Source organism: Onychomys torridus, chromosome 5 (genome assembly GCF_903995425.1).
Source record: "Onychomys torridus chromosome 5, mOncTor1.1, whole genome shotgun sequence".
In the NCBI taxonomy this organism is placed as follows: Eukaryota; Metazoa; Chordata; class Mammalia; order Rodentia; family Cricetidae; genus Onychomys; species Onychomys torridus.
The window spans coordinates 120,401,448-120,427,429 of record NC_050447.1 but is presented as its reverse complement, the minus strand read 5'-3'; the positions used below and the strand labels follow the sequence as shown (position 1 = coordinate 120,427,429).

General features: G+C 38.3%; 1 protein-coding gene across 1 annotated transcript; it reads left to right on the top strand.

Annotated features, from left to right (window-relative positions):
- Window positions 1-1,260: 1,260 nt before the first annotated feature.
- On the top strand, window positions 1,261-25,427 carry Dek (DEK proto-oncogene). The gene is made up of 11 exons (XM_036188355.1): window positions 1,261-1,394; window positions 1,774-1,930; window positions 5,099-5,200; window positions 5,441-5,550; window positions 6,765-6,859; window positions 7,607-7,727; window positions 9,176-9,364; window positions 19,832-19,970; window positions 20,266-20,414; window positions 23,525-23,593; window positions 24,007-25,427. Exons 2-11 carry the CDS (start codon window positions 1,783-1,785, stop codon window positions 24,016-24,018), a joined length of 1,134 nt encoding a protein of 377 aa, XP_036044248.1. The 5' UTR covers window positions 1,261-1,394; window positions 1,774-1,782; the 3' UTR covers window positions 24,019-25,427.
- Window positions 25,428-25,982: the final 555 nt, after the last annotated feature.

Below are 25,982 nucleotides of genomic sequence, written 5' to 3'. Positions count from 1 at the left end.
CGGCCAACCATGTCAAACAGAGGGTCAGCAGCTGGCTTATGTAGCATCGTACATATTATGATAAGAAATTTGGAGGTTATTCCAAGTATGATGGGGCCATCAGAGGTTTTAAGTAAGAGAGTGTTAAATTAAACAGAATTGCTTTGGCTGGGGTGTGACTAGTGGGAGCAGGCAAATTAATATTTGGAAGGGCAGGACCAGTGGCTGGCTATGTTGCAATCCAAACTAAAGAGGAGAGTGCATGGGATGTGAGCAAAATCAGTAACTAACCTAAGATCTGCATGAATGCAGAAATAACAAGACTTTGCTTAAGTTTCAAGAAGGGACAAAAAAGAAAAACAAAGTATGATTTATGTCCTGCAACTTTGAGTCCATTACCACAAATGTATTTCCACCAAGTCTATCAGATTAAAAAAAAAAAAAAAGAAAGAAAGAAAAGAAAAAAAGGACCAGTTGGGCAGCTAGAATTCTCGGGACAGAGAGAAAATGAAGACAATTACACGTAAGAGAGCACGTAACTTAACGCTGAGTTTTCCAAGTGTGGAATCTAAAAGGTAGGTGGGATTTACCTAGAATTTTTGACGGGAGGGTGTGGACTGGACAAATACTGTCTCTGCATTATAGGAGAGACCAAAGGGGAGAGGGAGAGACTGAATTTGCCTTATAATTCACGTGTGTGACGCCTATTTATGTCGCTGGTGGTGTGAGCACTTAACGTAGTGGGTCCATGTCACCATGTCACGGTGCAGCGACCAGGCGACGAAAATCCTCACAAGTAGGTCGCATTTGGGAGCCTTCCTCTGGAACGATCTCTAGGAGGCAAACGGGGGGATGCCTCCCGGTCGGCCCTTTCCTCTCGTCTGTAAAAGGAGACTTCCGTGCCACCTCCAGCCACCACCCGACTCGGCGGCCGGTCATCTTCTCCCGGAACGGCCGGGAGAGACAAGGAGCTCGCAGGCCCCCTAGCGTCCGACCGTTCAGCGCAGAAGCCACGCTCGCACCCGCTATGCCGAGCTCCCTTCCAGTTCGCTACGGGACCCGGTTCTCCCGCGGCAACGAGACCCTCGCTGCCCCGCCCGGGCTGCCCGCCGTAGACGCGGCCACCGCCGGGGGCCCCGCCTCCCACCGCCGCCCCGCCTCCCACCGCCGGGGGCCCCGCCTCCCACCGCCGGGGGCCCCGCCTCCCACCGCCGGGGGCCCCGCCTCCCCCGCCCGCCCGCGCGCGCCAACTCCCAGCGCCGCGCGCTGATTGGCCGGCGCATTCCCGCTCTGCTTCCCGAACCGCCATTTTGAAAATCTTGTTGATTCCGAAGAGCGGAGCGAGCGCGCGGCGCGAGAACCTCGGCCCGCGCGCCTTCTACTCCTCAGCCGCGGCCTCCTCGTGCGCACCCGCGGTGAGGACGGCATCGGGGAGGCGCGGCCGCCGGCCCCCGTGGCGGTGCAGCGGCGGGGAGGGGGACGCGGCCCTTCGCACGGCGGCCCGACGCGGGGGAAGGGACGCGCGGCGAGGCGAGGCGAGGCTTGGCCGGACTGGCCTGGCCTGGCCCGGCCCGGGGCGGCGCAGGCCGGACGGGAGCGCGCGCGCGCGTGCGCGGCGTGCGCGGGGAACAGGGGGGAGGGCGGCGCGTTTTCCCGCCTCGGGCATCCCCGGGGAGGCGGGTGGAGTGACAGACCGGAGTAGGCGACTTGGAAGGGAGCTTCCCCCGGGCAGTCGCCACGGTCGTGCGGTACGAGCGAGGGAACCGAAGCGTGCGGCTTCCTCCCCGCCCGCAGGCCCCCAGCATGTCGGCGGCGGCCCCCGCTGCAGAGGGAGAGGACGTCCCAGCGCAGCCCGCGTCCGAGAAGGAGCCCGAAATGCCGGGCGCCAGGGACGAGAGTGAGGAGGAGGAGGAGGAGGACGACGACGACGAGGACGAGGAGGAAGAAAAAGGTGGGCAGGGACGCGCATCCCTCACGGGTGGAATTTTCTCATCAAAAGTTTTTTTTTTTTTTCCCCTTCCTCCCTTGGGAATGATCTTGCTTTTTTTGGCGCTTAAGGGGCATCCAGTCGGAGTGGTTGATCTCACGCGATTGGTACCGTGTCTATTTGCTAACGATCAGTGGCAGAGAATCTGGGTTTTGGTTGGTTGGTTTGTTTGTTTTTTGAGTATCTGCCAGGGTTTGGATGCGAGTGTAGCTGAATTTTCGCGGTGTGCCTTCAGAACACTTCGTCATCCGGCAGGAAGTTTGTAAGTCTGAGATCTGCCTTTTACACCAGTGCTGTGTTGCTACGCGAGTGTTTTAATTGTGCTAATTTCATTCTGTAGCGTTTGCCTTTTGAAGTTACCCGAAGGTCCTTAATGTGACCCAACACCGCAGGTATTTTTGCTAATCCTGGAAATGTTTTCCTATCTTCCACTATATGTATCTGCTGATTTTTAAGTAAGGGTTCTTGTAGGAGCGTTTTCTTCGCCTAGGAATCACCCGTGAAAGCTGCTGCTGTTGGAGAAAGTAGTTTCAAACGAGAAAACTGAACTGAAAGTTAAAGCAAACCCACAACTGTCTCGGTTTTGGAGCTCATTCTGCTCAAAGGAAGGTGGTAATAGTCACCATATTTGACTAGAGGCTGAGCTGTGAAGCCGTTGTAGAGTCAGGAGTGCAGGAGTATTTTGTCAGTTATCCAGGATGCTTGGTGCTGTCCCTTTACAGGTACACCAGTTTCCCCGAGACATTCTCAGTACTGGTCCAGTCCAGCTTGACTGCAGATGGTCACAGCTCAGCCAGGCTAGAGCGCAGGTCGCAGAGTTCAAGTGCTCTTCCCAAACTTCTTTTTATAAATACAATATGGGCTAAGGGGACAAAGTATACTTTTTATTAGTTGAAAGCTGGCTGCAATATCAGTATTGTTAAGACCACTTGGACTCCTGATATTTTACTTTTTTGCCTCCTAGGGAAGCAAAGTTGAGTTAGAGGTGGTGAGTATGCTTGGGCAGAAAGAAACTGAGACGTTATGTAAATATACTATAAAAGGCCTAAACAGTAATGTTTTGGAGGCTAACAATAATTCATAGAATCCTGGATTTTGTTGGTTTGTCCTTAACAGTTTCACAACTAATTCATTATTACTCATTTTTCTCTTTTGAGATGTTTGGGATGCTGGAATTGTACGTTTTTAATTCTACTTAGCCCAGAATCCTTAACCTTCAGTATAATGATGGAAAGTTGCATGACAGTGAGATTACAGAGGTCTGTGAACTAAGGTGGTTTTTAGCAGACTTGGAGGGATTTGGGGAAGATGAGAGAAGCTGATCTGGAACTGTGACTCTCAGCTTTTGTTTGTAGGGTTTGGGTGATGCTGTTATTCTCTAGAAAATTACAGAAATGAACAAGCTTGGAGATGATTAGGAGGTCTTTTGGATGTGTTTGGATTTCTGTAGGACATGGAGGAACTGTCCAGGTTACAGCTGGGCATGCATTAGTTTGAAAGCTCTGCTCCAGGGTTGGACTAAGTAATTATTAGTTTGTAGATCCTGATCCAAATCAAGTGAATGACTTAGATTAAGCAAGAGGAAATTGAGGATTATAGGAGCTATTATAACATACTTAAATCTATCTTTCTCCATTCATTCTTTGCAACTCCTTACATCCCCAAGTCTCAACTATCTTGTCAAGCCTACACTAATGTTTTGATCCTTTTTCCTCTCTGACCCCAAAATAATCGCTCTTCAACTCACAAAACTTTAAGATTTGTCTTTATTTCTGTATATGAATGTTTTGCGTGTATGTATGTGTGTATGTACACCAAGTGCATGGCCTGGTGCCCTGGGAGGCCGGAAGGCGCCTGATCATCTCCTGGAAGTGGAGTTAGAGATGGTTGTGAGCTGCCATATGGTGCTGAGTATCAAACACTGGTCCTCTGACAGAGCAGTGAGTGCTCCTAACTGCTGAGCGGTGTCTCCAGTCCCTCACAAAGCATCTTGTGGTTTTTATTTGTTGTGTGTGTCAGGGATAGTGCATGTGAAGGTCAAAAGACAACTTGAGGGCATTGGTTACCTTCCACCATATTATTTCTGGGGCTTGTTATTTCTAGGCCTCTGGGGTGTTGGACTTGGGTCACCAGACTTGGCAGAAAGCACCTTTGCATGCCCAGCAATTTTTATATTTCACAAATTTTATATTTGTTACTTTTTCTCTTTACAAAGTTGACTACTGAATCCAGGGACTTGAGCATTTCAGACATTCTATCATTGAGCTATATCCTTATCCCTTATTTGTATTTTTCTTAAAGCTCTTTTTATCATCTTTTACATTCAATATAGTTTTCATTCTACTAGTAGAAATTTCACAAAATGTTTAATATCATTATTTTGAGTATTAGGTATATTTTTGGACCTAATAGACATTCATTTGATTGAATGAGAGGACCTACAACAAAATATAGTTTGACTAGATTTCAATCAATAAGTAAGTAGTTTTTGATAAATATAACAATGTTTTAAGCTTTATATATTATGTATTTCCTGGGTTTTTCTTAGAAGTCTGGACTAAACAGTATTTAACTTTGTCATGAACATCATTATCAAACTACAAAGTAATGTTCAGCCAGCTGTTTTACAACAGGTACCAAAGCACAGTTAGATAGGAGAAATATGCTCTAGTGTTTATAACACAGTAGGGAGATTGATTTGTTTAAAATAATTTATTATGTTTGTATGAAAAACTAGAGGAGTCCAAAGGCCCACAAACAATGAAATACTAATCATTTTAATTAGTACACGTTAAATACATGTAAATATATTTCTCCTGTGTATCAAAAAGAAGTAAGATTAGTGAGAAACTTTTTCATAAGTCAAATAACTAGATTTTAATAGTGATAAATGTAATTGGATAAGAGTTTTTGTTATTTTAGGCTGGGTGCTTGACAAACTTAAGTAAAATGTTACTCTTAAAAAATAAAAGCTTCCACAGTATTTCATGTTTCATGTTATTTGCTTCTTAAATCATGCTCAGATGGAAAGTATGCTGTTGGGTATGGGAGATCTTTCTCCCCACCTGTTTATAAAGTTAACACATTTTAGCTTTTTGTTATTTAAGAAATTTTAAATTATTCAATTCCTAGAAAAGAGCCTTATTGTGGAAGGCAAGAGAGAAAAGAAGAAAGTAGAAAGATTGACAATGCAAGTGTCTTCCTTACAAAGAGAGCCATTTACAATTGAACAAGGTAAGTTTATTCTATATTTCTTTTACAGTGAAAATGCTCAATTAGGCAAAAAAGTGATTAGCAAATACTTGGTAATAGTAGCATAATTAGTGTTTAGGAAGTAATGATCTATTTTGGCATAATTTTAATTTTCCTTATTAGCAGAAACTTATACAAACTATGCTGTGGGAATAATTTTCATTAAACTAACTGAATATTAAAGGCCTGGGTACTTAATTATGATTTTTTTTTCCCCCCCAGGGAAGGGTCAGAAACTATGTGAAATTGAAAGGATACATTTCTTTCTGAGTAAGAAAAAAACAGACGAACTTAGAAATCTACACAAACTGCTTTACAACAGACCGGGCACAGTAAGGCGTTTGAAAACATCTTTACTATGTTTTTTGATACTTAATACATTTAAGATGCTTTATTATAGAGCCATAATTTTAATCCTGTAAGACTGTGGTGATCTACTAGTTTAGTTTCTGTATAATACCAGTGAGTAAATTTAGACATGGACTGTTACGTGACATACTGTAGTAGAGTAGCTGGTTATTAACAAGGCAATACCTTGGGCTTTCTTTCGTTTTTCCTCCCAGCTAGGGATAGAGGAGTAGTTCAGAGACAAGATTGCTGATCTGTCATGCCCAAGGCTCTAAGTTGGGTCTCCAACAGCACTACCACCAAAACAAAAAAGGAAATTTGCTCCAAATTGAAAATCTGAATTATATAATACAATCTGTTGTGATTTAAAAAAAAAAAAAACTGTATTAGAATAAATTTGTTTTTCAATGTTCTGGCCATTCACAATAAACAGTTTCTTGTAATTGAAACAGCCATAAAAGTGGGTGGCAGTTGTTTGCCAATGATTTGTTATTATGTTGCCCTAAATGTAACTACTTGAAAAGAAATGGTTTGTTTTATTTGTATGGGTGTTTTGCTTACGTGTCTGTCTGTTGTGTGCTTAGTGCCTGAGGAGGTATTTGGATCCCCTGGGCTGGAGTTACAGATGGCTGTGAGCTAGCCACTATATAGGTGCTGGGAATGGAACTTGGCTCCTGGCAGAACAGCCAGTGGTCTTACCGCTGAGCCATCTCTCCAGCCCATGTAACTGTGTTTGAAATCAGAAACTTTACTTTGGGTTGTGTAAAACAAGTTAGGTGTTCTTAAAGCTATTTGAAGCATGATCTAGTTTGTTTTCACATATACTAACCTCAGCTTGTACAACAGTCTTAATTTATACATTCTCCTAACTAGTGAATGGCATCAACTTTTTGGAATAATTAAAATTATTTGGTTTTTAAAAAATAGAGTCATTGACTAGTAACTTTCTATACCTACCTAAGGAACAATTATGGTAACTTGCTAGGTGAAAATACATTCAGCTCCAAACTTTCCAAAGAATTTAGTTGTAGAATTTTTGTAATGTTAACATATTAGTAGCAAATACTTTTCAGGTTTATTGAATAAATCAGTATTTTAACTTGGAAGACAGATCTGAAAATGAAGACATTATCTTTGAATTTTTTTTCATTTGTACATTACTGGATAGTAGTATTAACAATAACAAAAACATTTTCAGGTATCCTCATTAAAGAAGAATGTGGGTCAGTTCAGTGGCTTTCCATTTGAAAAAGGCAGTACCCAGTATAAAAAGAAGGAAGAAATGCTGAAAAAGTAAGTTATTTTTATAAATATTGATTGGTTGATATGCTGTAAGCTTACCTTTAGTGTTTAAAAAATGAATACCTGCTCATTTTTAGTAGATTGCTAACTTCAATTTAAGTGTCAGAATTTGACAAGTCTTTCATAGCATCAACTTGGGTTATTTTTTATGTTCTAGTAAATAGTGACTTAAAACTATTGAAAACTTTCAAATTTTCACTTTCTAGAAGATATAGGTAATCTCTCAGAATTTAAAGCTCATAAGGGCTAAAAAAAAATGTAATAAAATGTATTTCTGTTCCCTGCTGTTACATTTTTTATTAATGTGTTTTAAACTTTCTTTGAAAATAATTTCTTTGATGAGAAATTGTCATTTTTCCATAATGCTAGCAAAGTGATACACTCTTAGAACTTTTGTTTATTAAATACTTATAGATGAAGAATTTAAATAAAAATGATTAGGTCTTCATTAAGACTGTAATGCTGAGTCACTAACCTAAACCATTTTCAAGTCCATGAATTTTTTAGTATTGGAAACTTATGTAATTTTCTAGGGAGTTCACTTAAACCATTGGTAAATATTCATTTTCTAATTAATGACTGTACACTGTGGTCAGGTGACTAAGAATAAGTTACAGGGAACCACTTGTAACTGCTATGGAAACAGACCAATTTTGCTGGCTCTTGCCTCTTTATAGCATGAAGAATATTTACGAACTTGTGTGTAGTCACCTTGTTATTTCCCTCTTTCTGTTTTAGGTTTAGGAATGCAATGCTAAAGAGCATCTGTGAGGTTCTCGATTTAGAGAGATCAGGCGTGAACAGCAAACTGGTGAAGAGGATCTTGAATTTCTTAATGCATCCAAAGCCTTCCGGCAAAGTAAGGATTCGTTATTTACAATTTCAGTAAAATGGTTATTAACAGCCTTTCCTTTCTTTCTCTTACTGAAACAGCAATTTAACAACAGAATTGTGTTGATAGCCAGTGATGTCATCAGCATTTCAAATATATGCCTTTCATTGTCAGAACTGCAATGTTTTCGTAATATAAATCAAATAACATATTGTCCTTCAAATCAAATATGACTAGTACAAGATTAAGAAAAGTAATCAGGTAGTTGTAGCGGCATGCCTTTAATCCCAGTGTTTAAGAGACAGAGGCAGGCGGATCTCCCAAGTTCCAGGATAGCCAGGGCTGTTAACGAGAACTCCTGTCTTCAAAAAAAGGGAAAAAACAAAAGAAAAGTAGCTGGTGGAGATGCACATCTTTGATCCCACTTTAATCCTAGCACTAGGGAGGCAGAGGTAGGTGGGTCTCTGAGTTCAAGGCCAGCCTGGTCTACAGAGGGAGTTCCAAGGGTTGGGGATTTAGCTCAGTGGTAGAGCGTTAAACAGCAAGGCCCTGGGTTTGATCCTCAGCTCTGAAAAAAACAAAACAAAACAAAAAACAGAGGGAGTTCCAGGACAGCCAAGGCTACCCAGAGAAACTGCCTCAAAAAACAAACAAACAGACAAACAAACAAAAAAACCCAACAACAAAGATTAAGAAAACTACCTAAATGTCACATAAGATACAAACCAGGGCTCCAGGGTTTTCTGTCTGGAAGACATTGAAATAAGAATAGGTTGAGGAAATAATTATATGGGACTGTTACATAGTTTTTAAATTTTAGATTTTAGCAAATACTTCTAAGAAAGCATTTAAAAATAAATTCATTGGCTGATCAAATTGTTTTCCTCATGTGATTAGAAATGGATATGGTTTAACTGAAGGTGTATAGCAAGTTACTTATTTTGTGCCTGTTATTACTTTCATAATTAACATTTATTGCATACTGAAGGATGTAACTAAGAACTTGGCATTACTGAAAGAGTTGGTACAGTTTATAAATGGAAGGTATAGAGTTGCTGATGAAGCTTTATTTTTCTATGTATAGTTTCTTCCACTCCTTTGATTCATTAAAGCAAGAAGCTCCTAGTAATGGCATCTTAAGTGCTTATAAAAATGAAGTAAACTAAGTCTAATTTCAAGTACTGTCTTGATCAAATGTAAGTACTACCTGAACTCATTACAAAGCATACTTGTAGTCCTGTTTCAGAACCAACCCTTTGCACACGGTCTCGCCAGGTGTTTACAGGACAATTGAGAGTACTGGTAATGCGGCTTTAGGTAGCCTGACACATTAAAGCTCATTTTTCTAAGCCTGTAAATACTTTCTGACAGAATTTAAGTTGAGAATTACCACAAGGAGTTGATTAATTTAGGAATACTCTTATTGATATTACTGTCAATAAGTTCATTATTTTTGTTTGTTTTTTTACATAAAGCCATTGCCAAAACCCAAAAAATCCTCGAGCAAAGGTAGTAAGAAGGAGCGGAACAGTTCTGGAACAGCAAGGAAGTCAAAGCAGACCAGATGCCCTGAAATCCTGTCAGATGAGTCTAGTAGTGATGAGGATGAAAAGAAAAATAAGGGAGACTCTTCAGAAGACGAAGAGAAAGAAAGTGAAGAGGAGGTAAAATGTATTTTTTTAACTATGGTTTTCTGTCAGAGAGAGAAATATTCTTGCTATATAAACAAATAGTTTGATGTCAGTTCTTTTTGTTTTGTTTTTGTTTTTTGGGGACAGGTTTTCTCTGTGTAGCCCTGGCTATCCTGGAACTCTGTAGACCAGGCTGGCCTCAAATTCACATAGATTGACCTGTTTCTGCCTCCCAAGTGCTGGGATTAAAGGTGTGCACCACTGCTGACCAACAATGTCGGTTCCTTTTCATTGTGAAGCTACATAAATAATTGACCACGTTTATATCCTGCCAGCAAACATTAAAGTTTGAATACAGTTGAGTTCGTGACCTAGATTTGAAGAGCGCCTTGAGCTGGCTCTCGACATCCAGAGGAGGGATGGGAAAGGAAGCAGCAAAACTGTACACTAAACAGAAACACAGAGGGTTGGGAGGAGGAGGAGCATGCATTTTCTGTTTCAGCATTTATGTGTGGGTGTTTGTCTACAAGTGTGTCCTTGCAGCACATACATTCTTGGTGCCTGCAGCAGCCAGAGGATCACATCAGAATCCCCGAAACTGAAGTTATATATGACAGTGAGTCCCCACTATGCTAGGAATTGAATTTGGATCCTCTGGAAGAGCAGTCAGTGCTCTTAACCACTGAGCCATCTTTCCAGCCCATGGAAGCACATTCTTAGGAGATTTTTTTCATAGTATATTAATATTTTATAATTGACCTGAACTGATTTAATTTGTTGCACAAGGTAAAGTGTTAAAGGTTGTCATTTCCCTCCAACTTTTTGGGAATTATTTAATGAGTAACAGCATTGAAGTTTATGTCACCTAAAAATGGAACATTTTCTGTTTGCAGATATTTGTAAAATGCTTCCAAAGTGCATACTAGGTAGGAGGAAAACTGTTAATTAAGATATTAAGCTTTTGCTATCTCCTCAGTCAAGGTCAGGGAAAGTAGGTACAGAAGGTGAGTTCCTGTTCTTAATGATGTTTAGTATGCCATGTTTTTTGTTTTTTTTTTTAATTTTTATTATTATTTTTTTAACTGTGTAGCCCAGGCTGGCCTCGAACTCGTGATCCTCCTGCCTCGCCTCCTTCAGCAAATCCTACCGGCGTGAGTCACCACAACCGGCATATGCCATGTTTTATTGTTTTACTTTAGGGGTTAAAATTTATTCTAAGCTGGGCGGTGGTGGCACACGCCTGTAATCTCAGCATTTGGGAGGCAGAGGCAGGTTGATCTCTGTGAGTTTGAGGCCAGCCTGGGCTACAAAGCGAGTTCCAGGAAAGGCCTCCAAAGCTACAGAGAAACCCTGTCTCGAAAAAGCAAAAAAAAAAATAAAAATTTATTCTCTATATAGAAGTGTATAGGTTTGATTAACCCTGGATTGGCATTGTAGTCTAGATACTTCCTTGTGGGAAGCACCACACCTTTGTAATAGCCAGAAATGTCTCTGAACACTAACAGATGTCCCTCATGTGGTCAAGAAGGGTGCTTTTCATCTAGTGAACACCACAAAATTAGAAGAATAAGGTAAATTATAGGGCTGGAACGTGGCTGAGTTGTTTAAGAGCTTGTGTTGCTCTTGCAAAAGAACAGTTCCTGGTACCCAGGTTGAACTCCCTGTAACTCCAGCTCGAGAAGTTACAATGTCCTCTTCGGGTTTCTGCAGGAACCTATGCTCGTCTACACATTCTCACAGACACACATGCATACCTATAATTAAAAAGAAAAGATATGTAGTAAACTTGTTTTATATAAATATGTTATTAGTATATATATTTGGCCTGAGGTATTTAAAATTTGTGCTTGTCTTAATGTCTGTTGCCCACAGAGGCCAAAAGAGGGTATTAGATCCCCTGGAATTGGAGTTATACAGAGTTGTGAGCTGCAGTATGGGTACTGGGAATTAAACCCAGATCCCTTTAAAGAACAGCTCAGCCATCTCTCTAGCTCCTAATGTCAGAATATTAAAGGTGCCCATGAAACTAAGTATGAGCTACTTTCATAATGTGAGAACTTTTTTTACAAATCATATAGATGCTTCATACATTTAAAAAAAAATTTCTTAGTTATATGCATATGTGTGTCTGTGTATATGCGTACAGTGCCTTCTGAGGCCAGAAGAGGGCTTCAGATACCCTGAAGCTGGAGTTACAGGTGATTTAAGACACCCAGCATTGGGTGCTGGGAATTAAACTCTGGTCTTCTAAAAGAACAAGTGCTCTTAACCCATTATGCCATCCCTCCAACCTCTACTGTGTATTGGTGTGAAAACAAGATGAATAATCTGAACGTTCAGATTTTATGGTTTGATACCTGAAAGGAAAACGTTTGTTTATATGTACATACATAATTGTGACAAATTTGTGAATGGATGCCAGGGAGCAACCCTCAAGAGCCACTGCTCCCAAACCCTCATTTTTGAGACAGGATCTCTGTATATGGCACTGACTAGCCTGAGTCTCACTTTGTAGACCACACTGGCCATGAACTTACAAAGATACATATGTCTTTGCCTTGCTAGTGGTGAAATCAAAGGCATATACTATCGTACCCTGCCTCCATCCATCTGTTTTGAGAAAGGGTCTTAAACTGGGACCTGGACCATACCAACCAACTAGGTTAAGCTGGCTGGCCAGGAAGCCCCAGGGATTCTCCTCGATCTCCTAGCACTAAAATTGTAGCCATTGCATCACTGTGCCCGGTTTTTTTTTTTTTCCTGTGGGTGGTAGTGTTTGAATTCAACCCTTTATGCTTATGTGGCAAGAACTGCCTCAACAGTCCCCATGATTTTAAACTAATTATTTTTCTTGTTCAATATTTTGCTCATTTACCATGTGTTCTTAACTGTTTCTTAAATATTAAGTACAAATAAACTTTGTTTTTTGTTTTGTCTTCATAAAACATGAGGTTTGGAAACTGCGTTCAAATCCCCGCTCTCCCCTGGTTTTTCACTATATGACTTTGTGCAAATTACTTAATCTCTCTGCTCAATCTCCCATTAGTAAAATTGGAAGCAACCTCATAGGACCATATTAAATGACTTTAACGTGCCTGGCAACATATATTCTGCATTAGTTGATATTATTATTACTATTAAAATCTTAGCCAGGCATGGTGACACTTGCCTTTATCCCAGCATTCATGAGGCAGAGGCCCTCTGGTCTACAGAATGTGTTTCAGGACAGTGAGAATACACAGAGAAAGCCTGTCTCAAAGGCTTCCCCTTTCCCCAAAAGAAGACATTTTATTCCAACTACCATTTCAAAATCCAGTCTTGTTGCCAAGATAAAGTTTAGGAAGAAGTACAGGTGGTGAACTATTCCAATGTAAATCAGAGTTTTTCTTTCTCCGGTGACATAAACTAGGAAACCCAGGCCAAATGATGGAAATCCATGGAAGATAAAGAAGAAAATGGTTTGTAGACATTAATAAGTAGATCAAATCACACCATTTGAAAATGTAGGGAGATTTTTTTTTTTCCTGCATGGGTTCGTCCTGACAGACTTTATAAGATACAATTCCAATAAAGTTTATAGACAGATACTGTTTTCTTTTATTTCTTAGTAAATTTCCCCTCCAGTAAAACTAATTTTATGCTGGGTGGTGGTGGCACACATATTTAATCCCAGCACTCAGGAGGCGAAGCCAGGTGGATCTCTGTGAGTTCGAGGCCAGCCTGGTCCACAGAGCAAGATCCAGGACAGGCACTAAAACTACACAGAGAAACCCTGTCTCCAAAAAAGTTTTTTTTTGTTTTTTTTTTTTTTGGTTTTTCGAGACAGGGTTTCTCTGTAGCTTTGGAGCCTGTCCTGGACCAGCTCTGTAGACCAGGCTGGCCTCAAACTCACAGAGATCCACCTGCCTCTGCCTCTCGAGTGCTGGGATTACAGGCTGTGCCACCACCACCCGTCAAAAGACTAATTTTATATTGACGTGGAAGTCCTTTAAATTTAGAACTACTTGAAATACTTTATGGCTGATTTAGTTTCTGTGAAAGTTCTAATTGATTTAGAAAGGTAAGCTCTGATAAAAAAAATAGTATATGACATTATTTTCTCCCATTTTTTTAAATAAACATGCAGTGTGTTATACTTATTAACACCTCCCATTACCCTTTAGTGTCCGTCTTTCCTTCTGAATCCTTCCCACCTAGTTTTCCAGTGGTTAGATAAAAAAAAGACTCCTCCTCCAGCAACCATTAATTATCATTAGCTCCTAAGAAAAGGATGGATGATGGGGCTTTGTGGTCACCTCTACCCATGGTAAGAAGTTGGAGGGCCAATCTTGTGAAGGTATTTATAGCTGCTGTATGTTCATGGTTGCAGTGGTAGTGTCTTGTCTAGATGGCTGTGTTTCATGACATTCAGCCCCATCCTCCAGCTCTTGAATTCATTTTGTTCTTTCTTCTGTAATGTTCCCTGAGCCTTGGGTGGAAGTTGACACAGATGTCCCATTTAAGGGTGGGTGCTCATCCCTTTTTCTGTACTTTGACTAGATAAGACTCATTGCATTAACTGTTATCTTCTGCAAAAACGAGCTTCTCTGCCCTAGGCTGAGAGCTGCAGTAATCTGGGTATAAGCACAATTACCTAACATGCAGTTTGACTACATAGTCATGTAGATAAATATTAGTAATATGGTCCTATGGACCCAGGCCCTCTTCAGCATGGGCTCTTGATCAGGTTTTTACATTGTCAAGTGTATGTTCCTTCCTGTGTTGTGGGCTTCAGATCAAACCGGTTCATCTGTAAACTAGTTTTGCCACCATTACATTAGTGGGCATATCTTGCCCGACGAACTGGTATTGTGGTGCACCTGTGTTCTGCAGCAGAGTAATAGCTGATGTGTTTTCTCCCAGTAGCCTTCATATCTTCTGACAGTAAACATTAGCCAGCGGGGAGGTAGTGAGTTTCCAGTTCGGTCCATCTTGATTTCTCTGTGTCCTAATCAGTTAATCATGATCACAGAGTTTAATGGTTTTATGTCTAGAAACAAGGAAGAACAAGCAACAGGCTGTCTTATGGTGTTTGCCTTTTTCCCTTGAAAGGGATCCTTTAACAAGAGGCTCTGTCTATACACTGACCAGAACGTTGTTCACTGGTTAGCTGTGAGGTACGATCCAGGGGTTAGTACTTCTCTTGTAGTGGCTGCTACACTGCAAATCTGATGTGGATTTACATTTTTTTTTGGAAGCTATATTACATTTCCTGACTTCATAGGGAAGAGACAGGCAAAGGTGGGGTTGTTCATTTAGACATTCTATAATTTTTGTCACATGGTCTTTTTAGTTGTTGAAAAAAATTATTTGATAGTGGTAGGATGTGGACATACGTTTTGTTATTCCTTAATGCTTTTAGAAACTAAGAAACTTCATAATTTGAATGGAGGAAATTACAAAACTGAGTAATCTATGTAAATCTTTTGTTGGAAATCAAAGTTGAAAGACCACCTTGATAAAAATCCATTTACACTTCATCATTTGTGAACTCTTAACTAGAATTGTTCGTTTCTTTTTTTCTAATCATTCTGGGTTTTCTCAACCAAGTTAGAAGAATCCTGTATTTTAAGCTAATTTTTTATTTTGTTCATCTGTTCACCCAGTACAACCTTTCTGCTGTGAGGACAGAATTCTGGCTCTGTGACAGGCATCTTTTTTGGTGACCCTCCTTCAAGAGCCCTGCTGCCTATAACAGATAGGTAAGCCTTGTTCTCACAAGATTTTTGGGTTTTTGGCAAAAAGTGCTTGTGCCATTTTTCAACTCTACATGGAAAATCCTCTTCACATTTTTGGAAGTTTGTTATTAATCTAATCCTTTGGGTTAGAGAGATAGTTCAGCTGTCAGGAGCATTTGCTGCTCTTCTAAAGAACTCAAGTTCAGATCCCAATACTATAGATGTCAAGCAGCTGACACCATGCCTGTAACTCCAGCTCTAGGGATTAGATACCATCTTCTGGCCTTGGGGTACCCCATGTGTACACACACACACACACACACACACACACTCTCACACACTCTCACACTCTCTCTCTCTCTCTGTCTCTCTCTCTCTCTCTCAAAATAAATCGTAGAAAAAAAAGTTAGTTTGGAAACAAGCTCTTTCTGTATTTTTTTCCCCTTTGAAACTTGTTACTTAATTTTTTTCCACATTCATTTTGTAAAACAACCCAGTCTTAACATCTGTTTGATTAAATTATAAAGGTGTCTGTTAAGAATCTTTCACAGCTAGGTGTGATGGCACACACCTTTAATACCAGCACTCGGGAGGCAGAGGCAGGTGGTTTGCTGTGAGTTTGAGGCCAGCCTGGTCTACAGAGGGAGTTCTTGAACAGCCAAGATTACACAGAGAAACCCTGTCTCAAAACAGACCACAAAAAAAAGAATCTTTCACATCTTAAATTTCATAATTCTTAACTCTTGTCTTGTTTGCCTTTCAAGGAATAAAAGGTTTACTTTCATTTATATAGTTTTAGCATTATTGTGATCCTTTATTTTTTTCTTAGTGTTTTATTTCTTGTTGGCCTTGAACTTGTAAGTTATATTGCCTCAGCCTCCCTAGTTTTAAGGATTGCAAAAGTACTCTTGATGGTTTGATGCAATGGTCTTTTCTTCCCTTTCTCAACTATACAGTCTATACATGTAAATTACACCAGAACATAGTGATGTTACGAATCAAGAGGCTTGGCTAAGAGGCTGTTGTGTAGCTTAGAAAGATGACTAAAAATTTGAACTTTAAGATTAGTAAAAATTTTTAAAGCTTATCTAGTTTTCAAAACTTTAATAATATAGCAATTACTTAACACTAGTTCTAAGCTCTGTAGTAGCGATCAGGACATTATTAATAGTCTTTTGCCATATATACCCTTATATTTTAGTGAGTGAGAGGGTTAGCCACATAGTATAAGGGGAAAAAGAGTACAGTCAAATGTAACTTAAGGAATGAATGAGCCGATACACTTCTGTCACTAGTACTGCTTTCTACAGTAGAAAAAGATCTGTATTCAGCATATAGCAAATAGGCTGTGATACACCACTTAGCTTGTTACTGTAACTTAGATTTACAGTTTCATCCCTAGCTTAAAGGAACACATAAGTGAGTGGTTTTTATTCTGCCAAGAACTAATATTGGTCGCATTTGCTTCTTAGTAGCTTTAGGGTGTTTACTCACTTTACTGCTGCATTTCCTCATTTATGATGAGTTAAGGAATTTGATTTGAGTTTAGTTTTGAGCACAAAATTGTGTGGATGCAGCATTGTGAAAATACATTTTTCTTTCCTGTTGAACTTTCCCTGACCTCTAAGCTTACAAGGACCAAGTCCTACAAACAATACAGAGTTGAACATAAGGAAAGTGGCCACTATAAACTATAAACCTCTAGTAGCTTGCTGGCTTGGGGACCATTAGAGCCAATAAGGGCAGTCAGTGTCTATTCTTGATATTGTCAGATCTTCCCATAAGCTTTCAGTATAGCATGGAAACAGACGTGTAGATGACTGTTTAATAAACAGTATGTATGGTTTTGTTGCATTTTATGTAGCTTATCCTCAATCACTGTATAAATAATACAGCTAATCAAACCTACAGTATCTATTAGGCATTGTTTTTATGTAATTATAAAATGTTATCCTAATTGCACAGAGATGGAAATGATTGGGAAAAGTGTTAAACATAATGGGGCCATTCTTATCTCCACTTTTAATAATTAGGAAAGAGGACTGGAAAGGTTAAGAGATCTGTTTGAAAAGGCAAAATTAGCAGTAAAAATCGCGATTTAAAACAAAGCTTGATGTAAGCCCATGTTCTTACTCACTTCTGTACTGTATCTTCCACAAGGTAGGGATTAATGACTTAGAGGCCAAGTATTGTGGGAATGTGAAGGAATCAAATTGGTAGCATTGTGAGATGTTTAAGAGGTTGATCCTTTAGCTGGTTTTATAAGGATTGAAAGCTAGTGTAAAATTTAAATAGGTATGGTTAACTTGCCTTCTCAGCTGTTCCACTGTTTATCTTTACCTCCAAATACCAGTGACCTTCATTTGCCTTAACTGCTAAGACTGTCCATTGTTTCTCAAAACTGAGATGTTTGAAATGCTCGTCTTTTCCAGAATCACCTATACCTAATAACTTCATTTTCAGGATAGTGAAATGATTCTTAACGTTTACAGAGCTAAAGACAGGATGTGAGTTCATCAGCTATTGTACTGTGCCCAAGATGTTGGGTAACCAACTAAGTTGGATGGAGCTTGTTGATTCACTGTTCAGTTTTCAGTATTTCCTAAGTCATCCAATCTAAATCAGTTTCTACCTGAAGGGTGTCACAAAAAATTCACAACTGATTAATGAAAATGAGTGAAACCAACTATAAACTTAAGGGAATTAAGATGCTTGTGATTCAAGTCATGTCTACCATAATGTGATAAAGTAAGTGATGTGTCAGGGTTAGTGAGGTGTCACTTTTATAATTTCCATTCTGTAATAGATACCTTGCTTTTAAAGACTATTTACAACATCCGATTTTAGGAGAAATTGGTTTGCATACTGGAGGAACTTCTCAATCACAAAAGGAAGCACTTGGTAGCAATGGTAGATGATATTGTTTCCTGTGTGCCAGGAGGCATCATGAAAAGTATTTTCACAAGTTGTACACTAAAACCCCCATAAAGACTTAGATTGGTTCCTTTATTTGATAAATGGGGAAAGTAGGGCCTGGAGATGAACTAAGGCAAGCCGCTCACCTCAAGACCCTGCACTGTGACTATAATTTATCTTGTTCTATAGTACTTGTGTGGTATGATTGCGCTCTTAGAAATTTTGGTATCAACAGTAGGCTAATTGTCATTTTTAAAAGCCACGGAATGTTATCCTCTCTAGAAGATGGTGTTAAGTATAGAAAGATGTATTTGTTTGTCCAGAAGGAACATTTTATAAGAGTGGCTTCATTTCCTTCCCTACTCCCTTATCACCACAGATATTATACTTTATCAAACCACTAACTTGTACCAATTAATAGGTTTAATATTAATCATATTGTGTATGCCTTCTAAAAGTTTAATCATAAACTTAGATGGCCCTGGAAATGTTCTAAAAACCTAATGTAATGCGATTGAGCAGTGCAGTGTGTTGTTTGTATTGCTTGCTTTTCACAACCCTTTGGGTAGTATAGTTTCTTGTACTCAAAAGTCCAGGTTTTATTAGCCTTTGACTGAAGAGTAATACTGAATATTTGATTCTGTGTAATAAGAGTACTGATACAACAGCTGAACCTTTATTATTTTTTTTAAGAACCTACTGCAGTTTGTATGAACTAGTTAGGCATCTAATTAAAAAATATTAGTTTAAGTTAGTCATGGGAAAACTAATACTAGTCATTGGTACTAGTACTGCTTGGTAAAGCTCCCATATTTTATCAGCTTCTTAATACCACTTATATACTGATAGTAGCAGGCAAACTGGAAAGGTTTGCTAGTGCCCAGCCAACAGAATATTACTGAGTTAATACACGGGGAGTCTAGGTTTGTATAGATATTTGCAATGGGAATATAACAAAGACAAGACACACTAAAAATTGAATTAACTCCACTTAGCTATAATAAGTCTGAGTCTTCCTAGCTTTTAAACAAATTGATCTGAAGGACAGATTGAACACAGTATTTGTCTTTAAGAGTTAAGTGAGCTGTAATGTAAGGCTCTAGTGGCCAAGACATAAAGAGCATTCAAGACTGGTCTCGGTATGTATTGTAGCAGTATCTCACAAACAACAAAAAGCTGATAGTGATGATGTAACTCCAAAATCAAGATTGTAAAACATTTTCTGTCTAGCTATTTGTGGTAGTTACAATGTATAAAGATGAGAATTTATCTTAGGTTCTTTTGTACTGTGGAATACTTTGCTTTGGGAATGTTAATTAAATGAAGAATTAATTCTTCCTAGTTTCAGAGACTTTAATTAAAATACTTATAAGCTATAATTTGGACACTGTAATTTATGTCCAGCATTTAGCTTTTGTTGAATCTGTGTATTGGTGCTCTGGAGTCAGATCTATGTTTGAGTCTTAGCTTGTAGTAATATGATTATGAAGAAGATGACTTCACTGAGTCTGTTCATATATTCACATATTTTTACTGAACAACTGCTGTGTAACCAGGAACTATTAGAAGTTATGGGTTTATTAGTGAACACAAGGGATAAAAGCTTATCTCTCTGTAGCTTGGTTTTAGTTGGGGAAGAGAGTAGGAGACAGTAAATAGTATTTATATTTTGAATTAGATGTCAGCCCTAATTAAATGGAATAATGTAGATGACTTCTTTACTTTGAAATAAAGTGTTAGGGCACAATTCCTCTCAACAGTTGATAATTAGTAATGTTTAAGCTGTGATAGCTAATGTTTACTGTAAGGAAGGAGAGGGAAGAACAGTAGTGACTCATCCATATATGTGCTTTCCTTTCCTTTCTAGCAACCACCAAAAAAGACATCTAAAAAAGAAAAAGCAAAACAGAAAGCTGCTGCTAAAAGTAAAAAGTCTGTAAAAAGTGCTAATGTTAAGAAGGCAGATAGCAGCACCACCAAGAAGAATCAAAACAGTTCCAAAAAAGGTATATTAGAAATGATGACAGCAATTGTTAGGTACACAATTGCATGTACATGTTTAAGTATGTATGGAAGATAGTAAACTGCAAAGAACATTGGGGGGAAGTAGCATGCCACTTTTCAAAGCTAAAAAATTTTCAGTGCATGCTTTATATGTAATTTTTAGGTAAATTTTTTATTTTAAAACTAAATGATTTATCACTGGGAAGGGCTTCTGTTGTCTTGAAAACTTAAAAACTTCCCTTTGTCTTACACCTTGGTATGCAAAAAATTATTCACACTTGGTATCTTAACTTTTAGAGTCTGAATCTGAAGATAGTTCTGATGATGAACCATTAATTAAAAAATTGAAAAAACCACCTACAGATGAAGAGTTAAAGGAAACAGTGAAGAAATTACTGGCTGATGCTAACTTGGAGGAAGTCACAATGAAGCAGATTTGCAAAGAGGTAATTGAGGGCACGTGTTCTAGTTATTAGCCTCTGACTTTGGAGTTTTTCACCCAGTTAATTTGAAACTATTAGTACATCTTTTTGTATATTCATTCAGATCAGAGAGTATTGATTAAATTACTATTTCAGATCATCTTGTGAGTACTGGATAACTGTAAAATAGTCATGCATCTCTGACCTAAACATTTTTATAAATAGTCAATAAAATTAAAATGATATACTTCACAACACAGACTTCCTGGTGTGGAAACTTAGTGATGCATCATTAGCTTGTATTGGGTTAAAGAGAATCTCGGGAGTCACATTCTTAGTGTGCTGAAGACTCAAATTTCTCTGGAATTCATTTAATGCATCTCAGGAAATAAAATGTGTTAGTCTTGAATGAGTCATTGTCCATATTGTAGGTGTAGTTGGAGATTTAAAAATCTAGTTTCTTTTGATTAAATGTAGTTTATTTTGAAATACACCAAAGGTAAAATAGTCTATGCTTGTATTGAATTTATTTTTTTAATTTATTATACATTGAACTGAGCCTTTACTACATGCCAAGCTAAGACTAGGCGTTATGAGAGAAAGCAGAGAAGTCATTACTTGTCTTTAAATATGTCTGCTGTTAGTGAGGTAGAGAAAAATATTCCAGCAGAGGGCAGTGTGCAAACTGTTGGAACACTTCGGAAGGAGTACAGCACCACAGAACAAACATTCCTACCTGGGAATGGGGGCTAGGGCTTGAAAAAATATGGAAATAATCTAGAATTATTCACTGAGTCCCAAAATACTAGAATAATAATAAGTAAATTAAATAATAGGATAACAAAATAATAAACCTTTTCTCTACAGTAGTGGTTCTCAGCCTTCCTTATGCTTCGACCCTTTATTTAATATACTTCATGTTGTGACACCCAGTCATAAAATTATTTTTGTTGCTACTTCATAACTACAATTTTGCTACTGTTATGAATCATGTTTTCTGATGGTCTTAGATGATTCGTGTGAAAAGGTCATTCAACTCCCAGGTGAAGAACCACTGCTTTATTGTTGAGGAACAATGACATAGTCACTGAAATAATGATTATAAGAAGCAGTAAATAATGATTTGGGAAGGGAAGGAAGAGAGGACATCAGAGAAGGGGAATCTGAAGGGGGATCTGTGGTTGGTATAATAAAAGGAATTAAAAATTCCTTGATTTAAGAAAATGAAAGAAAAAAAGCAGCAATTTATCTCAGAACTAGGATTCCAAGGAAGTCTTTGAAGAAGAGAACTAGAGTTGAAAAATCTGTAGATGCCTTGGAACTAACTTCAGTGTCCTCAAAATTAAGGGGGTTGAGAATCTGGGTAGAATATTGAGTTAGTTGAGAGGGATGTAACAATAGTTAACTGTTGTTTGTTTTGAGATGTGGTCTTCCTGTGTAAAGCAGGCTGGACCCCAACTCAGATCTGCCTGCCTCTGCCTTCTAAGTTCTAGGATTAAAAGTGTGTACTACTCCAGGCTTGATAGTTACATTATTTAAAGTTACCCTACAAACATCAAAAAAGGTAATCTGACAAAAGATGAAAGAGGCAGAAAAGCAACAGTATGAGACTGGGGGTGCTTGGTGGCACTCATTACTAACCTGCACAGGACACAAGCCATGGGACTGCCTTACCTCATCAGAAATAAGCCTAATTAATCAAAGGCTTCTTCGTTGTGGATGCTACCAATCCCAGGTAGCAGTGATCATAATTGAGACTAGAAGAGACAGGATAGTTTAAAAGATGTTATTTTAGATACTTTGAGATAGAGTTCTTGGAACATGCAAATGAACATTGGCTCTCCACTTTAGGAGAGATACAAGACTTGTAAACATTGAAGGGGCCTTTCATCAGACAAAGAAATTAGAAGGAAATAAATTTTGCTTATTAGAATGAACGGAGCAATATAGAGATTGACAGTTTTCATTGGTAGTAAAGAAGGCAAAAGAACAAGTACTACTTGTGTTTTAATTTGTAACTGCTTCTTTTAAAGGACTTTTTCAGAGTGTATTGAAATTTAGATTGCACATACCCTTTAATCTAGCAATTCCATTTCAAGGTTTTTCCTTAAAGGCATAGTTGTATGATGCTAATAGTGTTCATTCAGCTTGTCTGTAAATACTGAAAAATCAGAAGCTGCGTAAGTGACCATCAGTAAGGAAATGAGTAGTAAATATATTAAGGGGTTGTAGTTTTATAGCAGAACACAGGATAGTTGCAGTGACATAAATGGGGATTTGTTTGCAAAGACAGACCAACTATTAGGCCATCTGTATCATCATGTTGCATTTTGTGAATAAAGTTTTATAATGCAGCTACACCAATTCGTATTGGTAGTATACCTACTTATATGAATATATACATCTGCACAGTTGCGTAGTTGTAACAGACTGTGACTAGCGAAGCTCCAAACATTTCCTTGCTTGTCCATATATAGTAAAAGTTTTATAGACCCTAAAGTACCCTGCAGCTGAACTTGTATGAGTTCAGACTGGGAGATAAGAAATAATAGATTTGAGACTAAAAAAATTGGGGGCAAGTTAGTTTAATTTCTAGGAATAAAGCACTCATGAGACTATTTGGATTGTCATGATTTAATTAAGAGGATTGAGTATAATAGAGGTTGGAGTTCAAACTGTAGAATCCTAAGTAGAATATTGGGGTGCTGTGGAGACTAGGACCTCTAAAAAACACTCCATAGTAGCCTGCCAATACTCCCTACCTGTGGGTTTTTTTGGGGGGGGGTTTCGAGACAGGGTTTCTCTGTAGCTTTGGAGGCTATCCTGGATCTCGCTCTGAAGACTAGGCTGGCCTCAAACTCAGAGATCTGCCTGGCTCTGCCTCCCAAGTGCTGGCATTAAAGGCGTGCGCCACCACTGCCCGGCCCTACCTGTGTTTTTGATTTAGCAATACTTTGAAGTTGTAAAGCACTGAGAATGTCTGTTGACTTTATTATTGCTTTGAATACAGTATTATTAAATGTCATTTGCAGGTGCAAATCTGTATTGAACCAGAGAACATTTAAAATCTACATGTTCACTTTTAATTCAAAGACAGTATTACAGACTTTTAAATATGCTTTTAATATTTTTAGGTATATGAAAATTATCCTGCTTATGATTTAACTGAGAGGAAAGATTTCATTAAAACAACTGTAAAAGAGGTAAATATTTCCTTTTTCCTACTTGATCACTAGTCATAGGAACCAAAAGTTATCAAATATTGCATTTTTTTTTTTACTTCACTTCAGTGAAAAATCACAATTTGATGCCTTAGGGTTGTTAATAAACATAGATGAGGAACTATATTTAGTAAGTTTGAACAATTTTGATAGAACCTTAGCTTAGATTAAGATAGGTTCATAGTACACATGGTAGGTAGCTTTGTATCTCTGAGGTTCTTACTAGCTTAGGGCAAGTCACTCCAAGGCCTAAGATCAGCAGTAACTACTGTTGCATATTTAGCTCACCTGATTTCCCAAGGTCACATTAATATGATGTGAATAAGATTTTATGATGTATGCATACTTGATTTTGTGTGTTGGGTTTGGTAAAGCGGTTTTCTTTTTTATTGCAGCTAATCTCTTAAGCTAGAGGACAGATGGCTTGTTCTAAGATTTGAAGATACGATTTATACCAGCAAAGAGAATGTATTTTCTTTTTTAAGTCTGTTGTTGGTAGAACTCGCTGCTGACCCCTTTGAGTGTTACATATATTTGAGCTTGCTGTTTTAAATTGCATTTCCTTGCAGTTTTCAGTTTAAAGTCTTGCATGGCAGTAAATGTTTCTTGCTTTTTATAGTTGTACATTTTGGATTTCTTGATTGTAAGGTCATAGATTTCTGAACTGTTGTGAATTTTAGTGCACTTAATGTTAGCTTAAGACACTTTTAATTGAAGCAAAAACTATTATAACCATCATTTATACATGCAGACTATTGCAGTATTTAGTATCTGAGATATTTTGAAAAATACACATTCTGTCAGTGTGAAAACGTAGTGGCAGTTTCTTCATCCTATTAGAGCACAGCTGTTCAGATGACCAAGTTGAACCTTTTTCTGCATGCATATATTATGTCAGGTTGTCAGCATGACAGAAGTGACAGATGTTATTTTTGTATTTTTAAAAACCAATTTGTTGTATATAATTTTTTAATTTCTTTTGTGCAGATCAATTTTTAAACTCATGTAGGTAGATGTCTTTACACTTGTAACTAAAGAATGTCAGTGTTCAGCCAGGCAGCATAACAGAGCAGGCAGTTCAGTGTTGCAACACTGAAGGACTGTCCGGTTCTGATTTGCCCTGAAAGTGTCATCAATTTTGTGGTATGTTAAAAGTGTCATAGAAATTTTATATTGAGGATAAACCAAAATCAACACATCAGAGTCTCAAAAACTAGGGAAGGGTGAGTACATTTGGCTTATATATAAGTGAGCTGGTAGTAAATAAACTTTGACCATATAAATGTTAGATCTAGGATACCTGACTTCATAATTGTGATTAAAGGTATCATCAGATGTAATGCCAGAAAATGGTGTGTGGGTAACGTAGGTATCTCTGATTAAAAAAGTATCAGATGGTAATACCGGCAATGTAGGTATCTTCGAAAGTATTTCTCAAAAAACCATACATTAAATTTCTTTGAAGTATTATGGAATCAAGGCTGTTTGATTTTAAATTTTGGTCAATCAAGATTTTAGGTGATAAACATGGACTGTCCCTGAATTTAAATTGTGTCTTTTGACTGTCCTAATAACTTATTTCTGAATTATAAAAAATAAGCTGCTTGACAATTGATGTACCAACTGAGTGTTTAATTTTCACGTTGTAAATCAAATATATTAAAATAATGTTGAGCATTAACAGGTATTTTCACATTCAGCTTTAGTATACTTAGAGTGAAAAGGAGTAAGTAACTAAATGGGGACTAAAAATTGGCCTTTACTTTTAAATAATTTGTTATAAATCTTGGCAATAAAGATAAATTGATGTTTTAAATGTCTTGTATTTAGTCTTTCAATTGATTTGTTTTTGTGTTATTCTTTGGGGTGTGGGAGGATTAGTTCCTGATTCTATGACTTGGAGTTCTTCAGTAATAACCACTTTTTTTTGGTTTGCTTGTTTGGAGACAGGGTTTCTCTGTGTAGCTTTGGTGCCTGTCCTGGATCTCGCTCTGTAGACCAGGCTGGCCCTTGAACTCACAGGAGATCCACCTGCCTCTGCTTCCCGAGTGCTGGGGACTAAAGGCATGCGCCACCGCCACCACCTGGCTAACTGACCACTTTTGAAGTGATTGTTTGCTATTTTAAAGAAATGGAAATTTTAAAGAAAAGTAAATGTTTATGACCAAAAGTTTAAAAGAATTGGAATCAAAGGTAACAGAGTGATGCTATAACCATTTATTAAGGGTATTTGCAAAAGTTAAGTAGTTTTACATAACCAATGATTCATGATGTGTAGTTATCGCTGTAAGTATACAGTTCTGCTCATTAACCCAAAAAAATTTTTTTTTTTTTTTTTTTTGGTTAGTTGAAAACAGGGTTTCTCTGTGAA

Bases quoted from the DNA above. Each gene is read 5' to 3' on its own strand.
- Dek (XM_036188355.1), top strand. From the start codon at position 1,783: ATGTCGGCGGCGGCCCCCGCTGCAGAGGGAGAGGACGTCCCAGCGCAG. The intron at 5,551-6,764 runs GTAAGGCGTTTG...AAACATTTTCAG, and splicing joins TTTACAACAGACCGGGCACA to GTATCCTCATTAAAGAAGAA. The intron at 7,728-9,175 runs GTAAGGATTCGT...TTTTACATAAAG, and splicing joins ATCCAAAGCCTTCCGGCAAA to CCATTGCCAAAACCCAAAAA.